At 41.7% G+C, this 14,874-nt stretch overlaps 1 protein-coding gene across 2 annotated transcripts in view; it reads right to left on the bottom strand.

Moving 5' to 3' along the window:
* Nucleotides 1-258: 258 nt before the first annotated feature.
* The window catches only part of Ccdc122 (coiled-coil domain containing 122), a 58,712-nt gene continuing 44,096 nt past the window's right edge, over nucleotides 259-14,874 (bottom strand). For both annotated transcript variants that reach the window (NM_001399562.1, XM_087584766.1), the window contains 1 exon segment: nucleotides 259-1,234. In NM_001399562.1, the coding sequence (NP_001386491.1) occupies nucleotides 1,037-1,234 (198 nt within the window). In that variant the 3' untranslated portion in view covers nucleotides 259-1,036.

The following is a 14,874-nucleotide window of genomic DNA, read 5'->3' as shown; positions in this document are numbered from 1 at the left end:
TCTCCGGCTGAGCACAGACTGTAAGCTTAACCATTTCTATTTGTAGGTGCTCCTTTGAGGAGTGATGGGACAAAGCTGGTCATGTTACAGGAGCAGCATTTGAACTGTTAGCTGTGGTAAGCCATGCTCACCTCTGCTCAGACTAATAACCCTGGGCGGAATGAGATTCCTAGCATCGGGCTTTCTATAAGCTATACACTTACTCAATGGTAGGCACACAGGAGAGTGGGAAGATGAATTCAAAACATCTTCTCAATGTTGCTTCTTTGAAAGTCTTTAATACTACAAGTGAATACTTTAAAACCATGTCTTAGTAATTACAGTTTTGCTTTTCTGTAGTTATGATCAACAGAGCATGAAAGAGAGCAATCTTATCTTCAGAGGTGTTTTACATTCAATTTATTGCCATTGACAAAACAATTGCCTTTCAGTGTGGAAAAATACCTCTTTGAAGAGTTTTGTTGTTTGCTGCCTCGTACGATGCTATAACTTTATTTTAGTCACAATATAGGAATAAAGAATTTATAGACTGAAGAGTAAACACCAATCTTATGTACTGTAACACTCTAATATATGTTATTTAATAACAAAGGAAAATGATTGCTACCTCCTGGAGAAAAGAGGAAACAATAGAACAGATAATGGCATTATCATGAATATTAATATTTAAGGGCTACTTTGAAGACAGTTGTAGAAAAAATCTTAAACAGACAACTATTTATCTTAGCAACTTAAGTCATTAAAAATCCAATTGTTTCCTCTAAATTTTTAACTTGTAAGCCAGTGACTTCAACAGTTATAAACAAGCATTCAGGAGTGCACCTTTGGAATATGCACATATACTTTTCTGCTAGCTTCCTGCAAACACTGCTACTGTCTACCTTATGCTGTGCTCTATAGACAGGAAGGCACTTTAACCAATAAACAACCAATTCAACATAGAAAAAGGAGGAAGAGGAGGAAGACAAAGAAAAATGACTGTCATTGAGATAGGGCTCGGATGCTGTGTGCTGGCTGTTAAGAGTCCAGAGGATCTTCACAGTATTCTCTCCCACAATGCTGCTGGCCTGTTCCGTGTTCCACTGCTTTCCTTCTCCCTGATTCGCGTTTTTAACTCAGCTGCAGTTTTTTCCAGGTGTTGGATGCTCCACTGCCATTTCCTCCTATTTAACTGAGTCCTGTGCACCTGACAGCGCAAGCGCTTAAGAATTGCGTCATATCTCTTATGCTGTACCTGTTAGAAAACAGTACACATAAACAGTGCTTGTGAGCATGAATCAATGCTCAGAACAGATACTTTGGCTTCTCTAGAGGGAAGCACTCAATTAGAAATAATTCACTGTAAATAATCAACAAGAATTATGTAAACAGTCAACTATTACCAATGCTGAATGTTTTCTACATAAAATAACCACAATACCTTATGTTGTGGATACTATTCTCTCTCTCTCTCTCTCTCTCTCTCTCTCTCTCTCCCCTCTCTCTCTCTTTCTGTGTGTGTGTTAGTGTGAGAGAGAAAGAGAGAGAGAACGAGAGAGAGAAAGAAAGAGAGAAAGAGAGAGAGGGGGAGAGAGAGAGAGGGAGAGGGGGAGTGAGAGGGAGAGAGAGGAAAGAGATAGAGGGAGGGAAGGAGGGAGGGAGGGAGGGGGAGAGAGAGAGAGAGAGAGAGAGAGAGAGAGAGAGAGAGAAAGAGAGAGAGAGGAGATACTGCAAATCAATTTGAACACAGTTTCAAAGCTAACAAGTAGCAATGTTTGGGATTTGAACCGGAATTCAGCACTGTGATGTCATACCTTCTGCTTGTCGAAGGAGTTGTCCAATGTTAAGTGAATGTGGCCTGGAGTTGCCTCTTTATCGCTTCCTACCTTCTGAAATGCAGTTCTGGTATCTAAACTGAGAGCTTGACTTAAAAGTATGCCCTGGCAGCACAGTTGATTGTCACACAGCACAGTCGCCATGCTGCAGCAATGCACAGCTGCCAGCAGGTAAGACCACGCCCATTCAGAACACGACCAGGGGAGCTGCTTCTGCATCTCACTCCATTTGTGTCCAGCAGTGGTGCAGGCCCTCACCACTCCCAGCTTTCTGCACCTCCTCTGGCTCCGAGGACTTACCAGTTCATGAATCACCCACTGTCCTATTACACTCAGTTGAATGTAATTGCCCTGATGTCTGTCTTATCACATGGTTAAGAGAAATGGTTGTGTTTTCTATATCTAGCATAAAAGATCTAAGACAGTGGTTCTCAACCTTGTTAATGCTGGGACTGTTTAATACAGATCTTCATGTTGTTGTGACCCTCAACCATAAAATCACTTTCATTACTACTACAAAACTTTAATTTTCTCCAGGGACAAGCTCCCCGTGTATGTTATCAAATCCCAAGCAGTCATCCCTAAAGAAACATAATAATTATAGAAGAGCTGGTCATAAAATGGAGAGCGAGTGAGGAGGTCATGGGAGGGCTTAGAGTAGAGAGTATGGGGTGGAAAAGATGTAATAATACTCATGTATGAGGATTCTTTAAAAGTAATAATAGCACAAACCCCCAAGTAATAGAAAGTTAAAAATCAAATCAAAACAAAATTTCCTATATTCGAACTGACTATACAAAGAACACCTATCTCATTTGTTAAAGGCAAAGGAAGTGTCAGTTAATGAAATTCTGAGTGAACATATCTTGTTGAGATGGGCATAGCCCTGTCACGGATACCAGTTCTCCATATGGCCAGCCTGAAGAGGGGTGCCAAAATCTGACTAGAATGTTCAAAGACTAACGACTGATGCTTCCTCCTCCTGGATGTTCACAGCCAGAGAGTGCTTGTCCACAGAGACCTCCTACTAAGAGCAGCTAACCCCTCTCCCTGTACCTAACAGACATATTGAGGTTCTGATTATGGTGACAGTAGACAGCCTGCATTGGAAGTAGCAGACTCCCCAACTTGATCCTGACTTCACTGTACATGTGTGGATGTCCCTAGTCAGGATTCCAGGATGCAAAGCACACAGGTCAGTGCCCAAGAAACATGTTGTGATAGTTAAACAATTCACATACAATCCAGACAAATTACTTTTAGCATGGTCACAGAACTATACAAACATGACCAGTATCTGGTTTAGAGCATTTTCATTGCCCTCCCAAGAAAACAAGTAACCATTAACAATTAACTCCATTTCCTACCCCACTCTTTGCACTAGGCAACCGCTAATCTAATTTCCCTGTTACCCATTTGCATATTCTTGACACTTCATATAATTAAAATCCTACCAGAGTTTTTCTCTGTGGTTGGCTTTTATCTCCAAGCATAATCTACTTAAGGATCAGCTGTGGTGTAGACGATATCAGTACTTCATCTTTGTTACTGTCAAACAATATTCCATTGTGTGATGGATCACACTTCACTTTTCTAGTCTAACTGTTGATGAACATTGAGTTGTTTCCCAGGTTTAGTTATCATGTTTAGTCCATCATGATTAAGACTATTCATGTATAAGTCTGGGTGTGCACCTATGTTTTCACCTTTCTTGGCCATAAACCTAGGTATAGCATTGAGGTAATTTCATGTTTAACTCCTGAAGAACTATTTTCCAGAATGCCAGCAACATTTTACGTTCCCCTTGTGATGTATGAGGGTTCCTATTTCTGTACATCCTCAAATATTTACTACTATTTGCCATTTTTGTTAACAGCCATGCTTATGGATCTGAGGTGATATCTCATTGTCAAACATTTATTGTTACATTTATTTGGCAGTGGTGGTGGTGGTGGGTTGGTGTGCATGCGTGGGCATGTGTGTGTGTGTGTGTGTGTGTGTGTGCGTGTGTGTGTGTGTGTGTGTGTGTGTGTGTGATGGAACGCATGTGTGAAAGTCATAGGACAGATTGTGGAATATGTTCTCAGCTTCCAGCATGTGGATTCTGGGATATAAAACTTGACAGCAAGTGCTTTTACTCACTGACCTTCCTCATCAACCCCATGTTTATCTTAAATAAAGCAATACAATTATGTAATAATAGGGCTGAGATAGATACCTATTATTTGTAGTGTGTATAATTACAAACATATATAATTATATTATGTATGTATATATGTATAAACACACAGTTGAGCACTGCAACAAGATAGAATGTGGCAGCTTAAGTAAATTCAAAGAAGTATCAAGTTGTTAAATTATGAATTTGCCCAGTATGTGACAATAACTGATTTGCTGTCTATATCTAATAGCTGAAGAGAGCTTTGGGAACAAAGACTCTCTAGACTGTCCCCCATCTCTCGTTCTTTCTGCTTCTCAGCTTTACTATGAGTACCCAGATCAGACCACATGCTCAATCCCTCCTTCTGCCTCTTTCTCAGCCCCTCTAGGAGTGCGCAGGGATCTTTCCTGTGCCTACAGACTGCAGACTTTTGGTAGTACAATCAATACTATAGACTATTCCATCTTCATAGAAAATATTTTTAAACACACAAAATAAGATATGATGACCAAGGGAAGCAATCATGTTGAAATATCACTATGCATCAACAGCAGAAGAACTGGAATGGCAACATAAACATTTCAAAATACTGATATAAAATCAAAGTAAGAACTTGTCAATAACACTTCAGATAATCCGTAATAAACTATATATTATAAGCATATATACATATATACAATTCTTGTTAATTTTGCAAATTTAGATAATGCATGCTACTTAGCAAACCAGGCTCATTGATATGTTAGCAAAACAAAAATGGCTTCATAAGGATAAAAATAGATTAATACAGACTTTGACCAGGGAAACAGGTAGGCTCACTGGAGATCTTCACCTCTCCTTTAGCTCCTCCAATCCAATCCCCCAGTCTCACCCCTAACTCTGTAGCAGAAAACCTGCTGCAGTCCCCCTTCCCTCCCCCCCCACTCATCTCCAGTGGATTACATCGTCCCCTACTAACCTCCCTACCCCACCCATTGCTTTATCCCTGACTTCAACTCCAGTAGAACTCCCTGGGAACCCACAGGCCGCTCTGACAAGTGAAGCAAGTAGGCCAAGAAAATCTTCACCTCTGCCTCCATTCCTCAAGTCCAATCCCCTGGTCTCATCCCCAACACTGTGGAAGACCTTTTGTTGTAGTCTGTCCTCACTCTCTGCCCCATTCCCAGGGAACCAAGCAGATTCTGGTGGAACACCCTGCTTCCTTCCCTCCCCTCTCTATCCCAACTCTATTCTTAAGTTCAGTTTGCACTACCTAGAAACATATTTTGGATGAAATCCCCACTGGCCACACCTACCAGGTCTCGGGACAAATTGCCTACCATGCAAAACACAGCCACCACACTCCCCTAAGAACCAGAGAGGAAACAGAAACCAAGGAACAAAACACCCACCTGACAAAAAGAAGACCTGATAACAGCACCTAGAATTACAATTTTCTTCATTCCACATGCCTAGATGCCAGCATAAAAACAATCAGTTACAGCCAGGACACTAATGTCTCCTCTAGAACCTGGCAAACCTATGACAGCAAACCTATGTCAGCAGCCTTTGAGTATTCCAACATAGCTGAAGCAAAAGAGAAAAATTTTAGAGTAGCTGTTATAAAGACGATAGAGGTCCGTAAAGAGTAAATGAATAAATCCTTTAAAGAAATCTAGGAAAATACAAATAGTGTAAGGAAATGAATAAAACAGTTCAAGACCTGAAAGTGAAACTAAAATCAATCAAGAAAACACAAACTAAGCCAACTCTGGAGATTAAAAATTTATGTACCCGTACAAGCATCTCAGAGGCAAACCTCACAAAATGAATAGAAAAGAGGAAAGAGAGAATCTCAGACTTTGAAGATATGACAAAGAAAAATGGATATTTTGGTCAAGGAAAATGTTAAGTCTACAAATCTCCTGGCATGAAACATCCAGGAGATCCAGGGCATTATGAAAAGAACAAATCTAAGAACAATAGGAACAGAGGAAAGGGAAACCCAGGTCAAAGGCCCTGAAAAAATACTTTAACAAAATCATAGAAAAAAAGTTTCCCCAATCTAAAAGAAAATGTCCGTCAAAGTACATGAAGCACACAAAACACCAGATGGACAGGACCAGAAAAGAAAATGTCTTCTGTACGTAATGATCAAAACACTAAATGTATAGAACAAAGAATATGAAAAGTTTCAAGGGTAAAAGACCAAATGACATACAAGGACAGACCTGTGAGACTAAACCAGCTAAGGGCCTGTGAAGGTGTGCTGTACACTCTGAGCTCACAGACTCCAGACTATTATAGCCAGCAACACTTTCAATCACAATAGAGAACATAGACATCCTATGATAAACCAAAATGTACGCAGTATCTATCTACAAATCCAGCCCTAAAAAAAGTGCCAGAAGGAAAACTCGAACCAAAAAGGTTAACTATACCCGAGACAAACCAAAGCATAAATAATCCCAGACCAGCAAATCAAAAGGAGGGAAGCAAACACACACACCACCACCACTGCTATAAGTAACAACAAAATGACAGAAACCAGCAAACATTGCTCATTGATATCTCTCAACATCAGTGGTATCATGTCCCCAATAAAACAACACAGACTAACAGAATGGAGGTGAAAATAAGACCCATCTGCCTGTGACATCTAAGAAACATACTTTAACATCAAGGATAGACATCACCTAAGATATTCCAAACAATGGATCTAAAAAGCAAGCCGGTGTAGCCATTTTAATACCTGACATAATAGACCTCAAACAAAAACTAATCAGAATAGGAAAGAAAACTACATGCTGATCAAAAAAACAAAACAAAACAAAAACAAAAACCAACCAACCAAACAAACAAACAAAAACACCCACCAAGAAGACATTCCAATTCTTGACATCTATGTACCAAACATAAGGGTACCAAAGTTCATAAAAGAACTATTACTACAACTAAAATCACATACTGACTCTCACACCACTGTTAGTGGGAAACTTCATTTCCCTACTCTTGACAACAGACACGTAACCCAGGGAAAATAAACAAAGAAATGCTGGAGTTAACTGATATTACAAGTCAAATGACCTAGCATATTTATAGAACACTTTACCCAAACATGAAATTACCCTCTCCTCAGCACCTCATGAACTTTCTCCACGATGACCACATACTCAGACACAAAGCAAGTCTCAGCAGAGACAAGAAAATTCAAACACAAAACCTCGGGACAGCTAAAACAATCTGGCATAATAAAGGGACTGGGGGAGGTATCACTGGCCCAGCTCCAAGCTGCACTACAACACTGTACAATAAGGGCATTCCGACACTGGCACGGAACCAGACAGCTTGATCACGAGCACTGAAATGAAGAGCACACATAAATCCACACGTGCATGAGCATGTGATTGTTATAAAGACACCAGAGTCACACACTGGGAACAAGGCAGCGTCTCGGACAGCAGTGCTGGTCTCTGACAGCAGTGCGGTCAGACTGAATAGCCGCAGGTAGAAGATCCAAATAGATCCTTATGTATTACCTGGAAAGACAACTCTAAATAGACCAAAGACCTCAGCACACCAGACACACTGAACGCATAGAAGAGAAAGTGGGGAATAGCCTTGGGCTCTCTGGTACAGGACACAACTTCCTGAACAGGAATCTGATAGTACAGGCACCAAAAACCAACAATTAATAAATGGAACCTCATGAAACTGAGACACTGCACAGCAAAGGACAAAGATGCAGCCTACAGAACGGGAAAGATTTTACACATCTGCTAGAGGGCTAATATCCAGGATATAGAAAGAACTCAACAGACTAGACACCAAAACAAACAAACAAACAAAAAACAATTTCAGGGTAGTAACTCAACCAGGAAACCTGGAGGAAAAAATTAAAACAAGACCCCGGGGAAATGCTGAGCTAGCTTGCTTAGTTATCCTAACAGCACAGGTCCACCCGCCTGGGGATGGGACCACCCACAGTGGTCTGGCTCCACCTCTATCAGTTAGCAATTAAGACAATGCTTCCACGGATATGTGCACTGGCCAATCTGACGGAAGAGATTCTTCGACTGAGGATCCTTCTTCCCAGGTGTCTCTAGCTTATGTCAAAATGATAAAGACTAACCAATACAACATTCTTTTGTAAATTCTGTATCTACTATGTGTGTTTTCATTCATTATTTAACAAAATATATTTTTTAAAATATAGTTACTGAATATGATTACATTCATGTTCCTAGATGCAGAAAATGGTCAATATGTTCTATCAGAGTTGCAAACTAGGTCAGTTGTGAAATTATCCTTCAGTAATGAAGTTATGAACTATACAGTCTTTAGCAGCTATAGCTAGCTATCACGGCAGATGCTACTATAGCTAGAAAAGTAACCCATTGTCAGAAATGGCATAGTGAGAAACAGAGCACAAAGAATAGGCTAATGACCATGCATGCTGCTTTCTGCTGCTATAAGACACTGACCAAAAGAGTAAAGGGTTCTTTAGTTCACCTATCCCAGGCACAAGTCCATCAAGTAGAGAGGTCAGAGTAGGAGCTGGAATTGAAGAAGGGGCTATGGAGGAATTCATTTCTTCAACTGAGGGTCCTGCTGCTTACTGGCTTGTGCCTTGTGACTTTTTCAGCATGCCTTCTTATACCTCCCAGAACCGCCCACCAAGGATAGCACTGCCCACAATGATCTAGACCCTCCCACATCAATCAGTGATCAAGAAAATGCTCCCACAGACTTGCCTATAGGTAAGAACACTGAGGTGTATGTGATTGACTTGATTTTTGTGCATGTACCAATCTTGTAATAATGTGGCTTTCTCAGCAAGGTGTTTTTCCATTAAGGAGAAGCAGTGACTCACATAAATTACCCATCTCCTTGAAACTTTGCTTTTTTTGTAATAATATGGGATACCTGACTCTAAGATGATGATAACGTTAAATTTCTAAGTCTGCAGGCTGAAAACGAGTTTTGGTCTAGAGGTGACTTAATGAAGGAAAGGTCATCTGGTGAGCCTCTTACAGCCCCTCCAGGTGGCATTATGACTGATAGCTGTCCTACTATTGAGATTTGAATACCATTGAGTAACCAAGAATGTGATGATTCTATAGAGCATAAAATGTGTTTGCTTGTAAGAAATGTGTGGTTGCTCTTCTTATTCAGCTACCATTGCTAGCTGGCAGAAATAAAAACAAAAGAACTAGGGGTAGAACCGAAACTACACTGAAACATGGGAGACCTCAGAGCTTCCCACATGGATCTCCTCTCTTCTGACTTTTGGCTCCGTGCCTCCACTGTACTACATGTCTGCCCCCCGAGCCCAAGCACAGTCCCAGTGTAAGACCTTGGCATTTGGTAGTGCTTTGCCTGCACAGCTTTCCCATACATGCCTGAGTGACGAGCTTTTCGTACACTTCGTGGTTTACCAGAGCTTCTCCACAGACAACATCTTAGACTAGTTCTCCTCTGGCATGAGACCCAGTGTTCCTCCTCTTCATTCCCTGTACTGTATACATTAGATCTGCACTTGCTCTGCTCCATTTCATCCTTAACCCTACTTTTTAAAAAAAAGCCTGTTTGTTTGTTTGTTTGTTTGTTTGTTTATTGTCACTATGCAACTCAGAGGCTTCATCCAGCAGCTGTTGGAAACAGATACAGAGACCCACGGTCAAACAGTAAACCTCAGAGAGTCTTGTGGAAAAGTCTGGGGAAGGACTGAGAGAACTGGGGGCCTCCAGCATACCACAAGAAGACCAGCAAGGCCAACTAACGGGGTCCATGGGGGTTCACTAAGAACAAAGAACATGCATGAACTGTACCTAGGCCCCTTATACATATGCAACAGATTTACAGCTTGGTCTTCATATGGGTCTCCTAACAACTGGAGGGGGTGGGCTCTTGAATGAATCTCTCTTGGAGGATTCATAGATAACATTTGGGAAGAGGGAACAAAGAACCAAAGAATAAAGACAAGCACTAACCACTGTTACATCCCAAAATGCCTCCCCATGGGGTGAGGGATACCATGAAACCTCTTACTTTATTTATCAGTACTCCTGTTCTTTGCTTAGCTGTAGGAGACCTGTTTCCTCATTTTTCTTCATTAACAGTGGTGACAGAGCACTGGTTGGAGAAAATGTAGTTTACAGACCTTTGTAGAGCAAGATGTACTAGCACCAAGTAGTACAATGCAAAGGATGAGGAAAGAGTAACATGTAAGGTGCGAAGGAGAGGGCAGGAAGGCAGGCAAGGCAGGAAGACAGTGAGGCAGGAGAGGCAGAGACTGTGTAAGTGGAGACTTGCAGGTAAGTATGTGGGGGAAAGAGAGTTAGCAAGAGATACCTATTCTGACAAGACAAAGCAAAACCACAGTGGCTTGATAATGGACCAAACTGCAAATAAGTATAACATACACAAAGGAAGGAGAAACTAAACTACTAACTCATTGTGGGGGGAGGAAAGAGAAAAACTAAGGCAGGACAAACAACAAAAACACTGTAAAACCAAAACTTACACACTTAGATACAAAATAGCCAAAAACAAAGAAAGTGACAATAACCTGCAATAGAAGACGTTGGTCCCATTTTTCCACTCAGTGAGATATGAAATTCCTCCCTTTTCTAGTATTACCATTTGTATCAGTCTTCACAGGAGACGGGATCAACAGTTCCAGTGAAGTTGGTGTGGCCTTTCAGATGGGTATCCTGTAAATGTCCATCTCCTGGCTTTGGACCTCCAAAGGCAGGGACAGGCATGGTGGCTATGGGTCTGGCATTCAATGCCCACCATCGGCTGGGATACCAGGGCTCCTTTGTGGTGCTCCTGTTGGGCTCTTTCTGGGAGCAGTGGTAGGAAAGAACAGTCCTTTTACAGCAGAAACTCACTTGTGGTACAGCTTCTGTGTGCTGTCTGCCAGGACACACACTTTCTAGGTTGGTACAGAGAGGGTCAGAGTGCACGGGGAGTGTCCCAGACTGGGGCTCCTGCTGCAGCTGCTGAGTTGCCTGCAGTGTGTCAGCACTCGGTCCACTGTCAGTGTCTAAGGATGAGTGGTGGGCATGGCAGAAGTTGCTGTTCTGAGCAGGATAGTGCCCAGGTGTGTGTGTCACTTCTTCCCACCATCCGCTTGTTCAGAAGTGGTTGACTATGCTGTGATACCTAGAAGCTCTTCAACCAACTTCTAAGCAATTCAAGAAAAGTACTCCTTATCCATCTGCCTATTTTCCACTTCAAGTCCTCTGCAGGGTCATTTGCTCTCTGCATTGAAATGTTATTTAGCATTTCTTCTGCAAATCAAAATGACCTCAGATGCCATCTTATGCCCATCAGAATGGCTAAGATTAAACAAAACAAAACAAAACAAAACAAAACAAAACAAAACCTCAAGAGAAAGCACAGGCTGTTGAGGATGTGGAGGAGGGGAGCACGCCTCTACTGCTGGTGGGAGTGCAAACCTGTACCACTCTGGAAATCAATTTGGCATTTTCTCAGAAATTGAGACTAGTTCTACCTTAAGATCCAGCTATACCACTCCTGGGCATATACCCAAAAGATGCTCCACCATTCCACAAGGACACTTGCTCTACTCCGTTCACAGCAGCCTTATTCATAATAGCCAGAAACTGGAAACAACCCAGATGTCCCTCACCTGAAGAATGGACACAAAAAACCATGGTTCATTTACACAATGGAGTATTACTCAGCTATTGAAAACAAGAACATCATGAATTTTGCAGGCAAATGGATAGAACTAGAAAATGCCATCCAGAGCGAGATAACCCAGACCCAAAAAAGACACACACAGTCTGTAGTCACTTATAAGTGGGAATTAGTCAAAAAGTACAGGATTCCCATACTACACTCCACAGATCCAAAGGAGCTAAACAAGGGCAACCTAAGCAAGGATGCTTGAATCTCACTTAGAAGAGAAGAGGGAACAAAATATTCATAGGAGGCAGACAGAGAGAGGGAAGTGTGTGGGAGAGGGGATGAGGAGGGGGAGGGGTGTGTTCAGGATCAAGTGTGAAGAGATAGGAGAGAGGGCCACTGGCCAGGAGAATGAATGGAAGTCGGGGACTGCAGGAGGAAGAGTGGGACGGGGCATCTCTAGGACACGTCAGAGACCTGGGATGAGGAAGGCTCCCAGGAGTCTATGAGGTGACGTTAGCTGTAGTCATGGGGATATGGAACCTGAAGTGGCCACCTCCTGTAGCCAAATAATGTTATTTAGCATTTCTTAGTGAAAATATACTAGAAACAAGGCTTACCAGCGTATGAGTATTTGAAAATTTCATTATTTCACCTTAAGAAAAAAGCATTTCTTAAAAGACAAAATTCTTTTCAATAGGGTTTTTTCATTTTAACATTTCAATATGCTTTCTGTTGTTGACTACCATTGATGTTTTTGACTTTAAAAAAGTAATTATCATCAATCTTGTGTAGTCGATGGTTTTATGCTTTCTGTCAAGTCTGTTCTTTGTGTTTCGTTTTGTAACTTTAATGACCTCAGATACTTTTTATTCTATTTGTCCTGCTTAGAATTTACTGAGAATTTATCTTCAAGATATACTTTATACATGTTTAGACTCTTGGCCAATATTTCTTCAATGTTTTCATCTTTTCGTTTTTTTTTTCCTTTTTTTCATTTCTGGAACTAAAAGTATACAGATGTCAAATTGTTTAATCTGGTCCCAAGGTCTCTGGGCTGTTTCAATTTCTTTATTTTTTTGCTCCTCTTTCTCTCGGTGCTTTGACCAGTGACTTGAGTTGTTTTCTAGATTGGAGGAAACCTTGCACTCTGTTGTGTCTAATCCGCTGTTAGTGCCACTCTGTCAATTTTTTCATCTCGATACTTTCTCCTGTGCATTTGATTTCTGCGTGGCTCTGTTCCTTGGCAGGTCTCATCCTCTCTCACCATATCGAGCAGGACACGGACTGTTTCCCTGGAGATGCCTACAGCAGTTCTCACTCTCTACCAACTCTTGAGACCAGCAGAACTGTGATTTCAGCACTTCCGCATTCCTCTAGTTATGAGTCGCCCTTTCTCTCTCTCCACTATTGTTTTTTTTTTTTAAATTTATTTAATACTTAATAATAATTCTTTGGTTTCCGGGCAAACATCCCCCTCCCCCCTCCCCTTCCTTATGGGTGTTCCCCTCCCAACCCTCCCTCCATTGCCGCCCTCCCCCCAACAGTCTAGTTCACTGGGGGTTCAGTCTTAGCAGGACCCAGGGCTTCTTCCACTGGTGCTCTTACTAGGATATTCATTGCTACCTATGAGGTCAGAGTCCAGGGTCAGTCCATGTATAGTATTTAGGTAGTGGCTTAGTCCCTGGAAGCTCTGGTTGCTTGGCATTGTTGTACATATGGGGTCTCGAGCCCCTTCAAGCTCTTCCAGTTCTTTCTCTGATTCCTTCAACGGGGGTCCTATTCTCAGTTCAGTGGTTTGCTGCTGGCATTCGCCTATGTATTTGCTGTATTCTGGCTGTGTCTCTCAGGAACGATCTACATCCGGCTCCTGTCGGTCTGCACTTCTTTGCTTCATCCATCTTGTCTAATTGGGTGGCTGTATATGTATGGGCCACATGTGGGGCAGGCTCTGAATGGGTGTTCCTTCAGTCTCTGTTTTAATCTTTGCCTCTCTCTTCCCTGCCAAGGGTATTCTTGTTCCCCTTTTAGAGAAGGAGTGAAGCATTCACATTTTGGTCATTCCTCTTGAGTTTCATTTGTTCTAGGCATCTAGGGTAATTCAAGCATTTGGGCTAATAGCCACTTATCAGTGAGTGCATACCATGTATGTCTTTCTGTGATTGGGTTAGCTCACTCAGGATGATATTTTCCAGTTCCAACCATTTGCCTACGAATTTCATAAAGCCGTTGTTTTTGATAGCTGAGTAATATTCCATTGTGTAGATGTACCACATTTTCTGTATCCATTCTTCTGTTGAAGGGCATCTGGGTTCTTTCCAGCTTCTGGCTATTATAAATAAGGCTGCTATGAACATAGTGGAGCACGTGTCTTTTTTATATGTTGGGGCATTTTTTGGGTATATGCCCAAGAGAGGTATAGCTGGATCCTCAGGCAGTTCAATGTCCAATTTTCTGAGGAACCTCCAGACTAATTTCCAGAATGGTTGTACCAGTTTGCAATCCCACCAACAATGGAGGAGTATTCCTCTTTCTCCGCATCCTCGCCAGCATCTGTTGTCACCTGAGTTTTTGTTCTTAGCCATTCTCACTGGTGTGAGGTGAAATCTCAGGGTTGTTTTGATTTGCATTTCCCTTATGACTAAAGACGTTGAACATTTCTTTAGGTGTTTCTCAGCCATTCGGCATTCCTCAGCTGTGAATTCTTTGTTTAGCTCTGAACCCCATTATTTTAATAGGGTTATTTGTCTCCCTGCGGTCTAACTTCTTGAGTTCTTTGTATATTTTGGATATAAGGCCTCTATCTGTTGTAGGATTGGTAAAGATCTTTTCCCAATCTGTTGGTTGCCGATTTGGCCTAACCACAGTGTCCTTTGCCTTACAGAAGCTTTGCAGTTTTATGAGATCCCATTTGTCGATTCTTGATCTTAGAGCATAAGCCATTGGTGTTTTGTTCAGGAAATTTTTTCCAGTGCCCCTGCGTTCCAGATGCTTCCCTAGTTTTTCTTCTATTAGTTTGAGTGTATCAGGTTTGATGTGGAGGTCCTTGATCCACTTGGACTTAACCTTTGTACAGGGTGATAAGCATGGATCAATCTGCATTCTTCTACATGTTGACCTCCAGTTGAACCAGCACCATTTGCTGAAAATGCTATCTTTTTTCCATTGGATGGTTTTGGCTCCTTTGTCAAAAATCAAGTGACCATAGGTGTGTGGGTTCATTTCTGGGTCTTCAATTCTACTCCACTGGTCTATCTGTCT

The sequence above is a fragment of the Rattus norvegicus genome, chromosome 15 (genome assembly GCF_021556685.1).
Source record: "Rattus norvegicus strain SHRSP/BbbUtx chromosome 15, alternate assembly SHRSP_T2T, whole genome shotgun sequence".
NCBI lineage: Eukaryota > Metazoa > Chordata > Mammalia > Rodentia > Muridae > Rattus > Rattus norvegicus.
The sequence above is the reverse complement of the archived record's forward strand: the minus strand, read 5'-3'. Positions and strand labels throughout refer to the sequence as shown.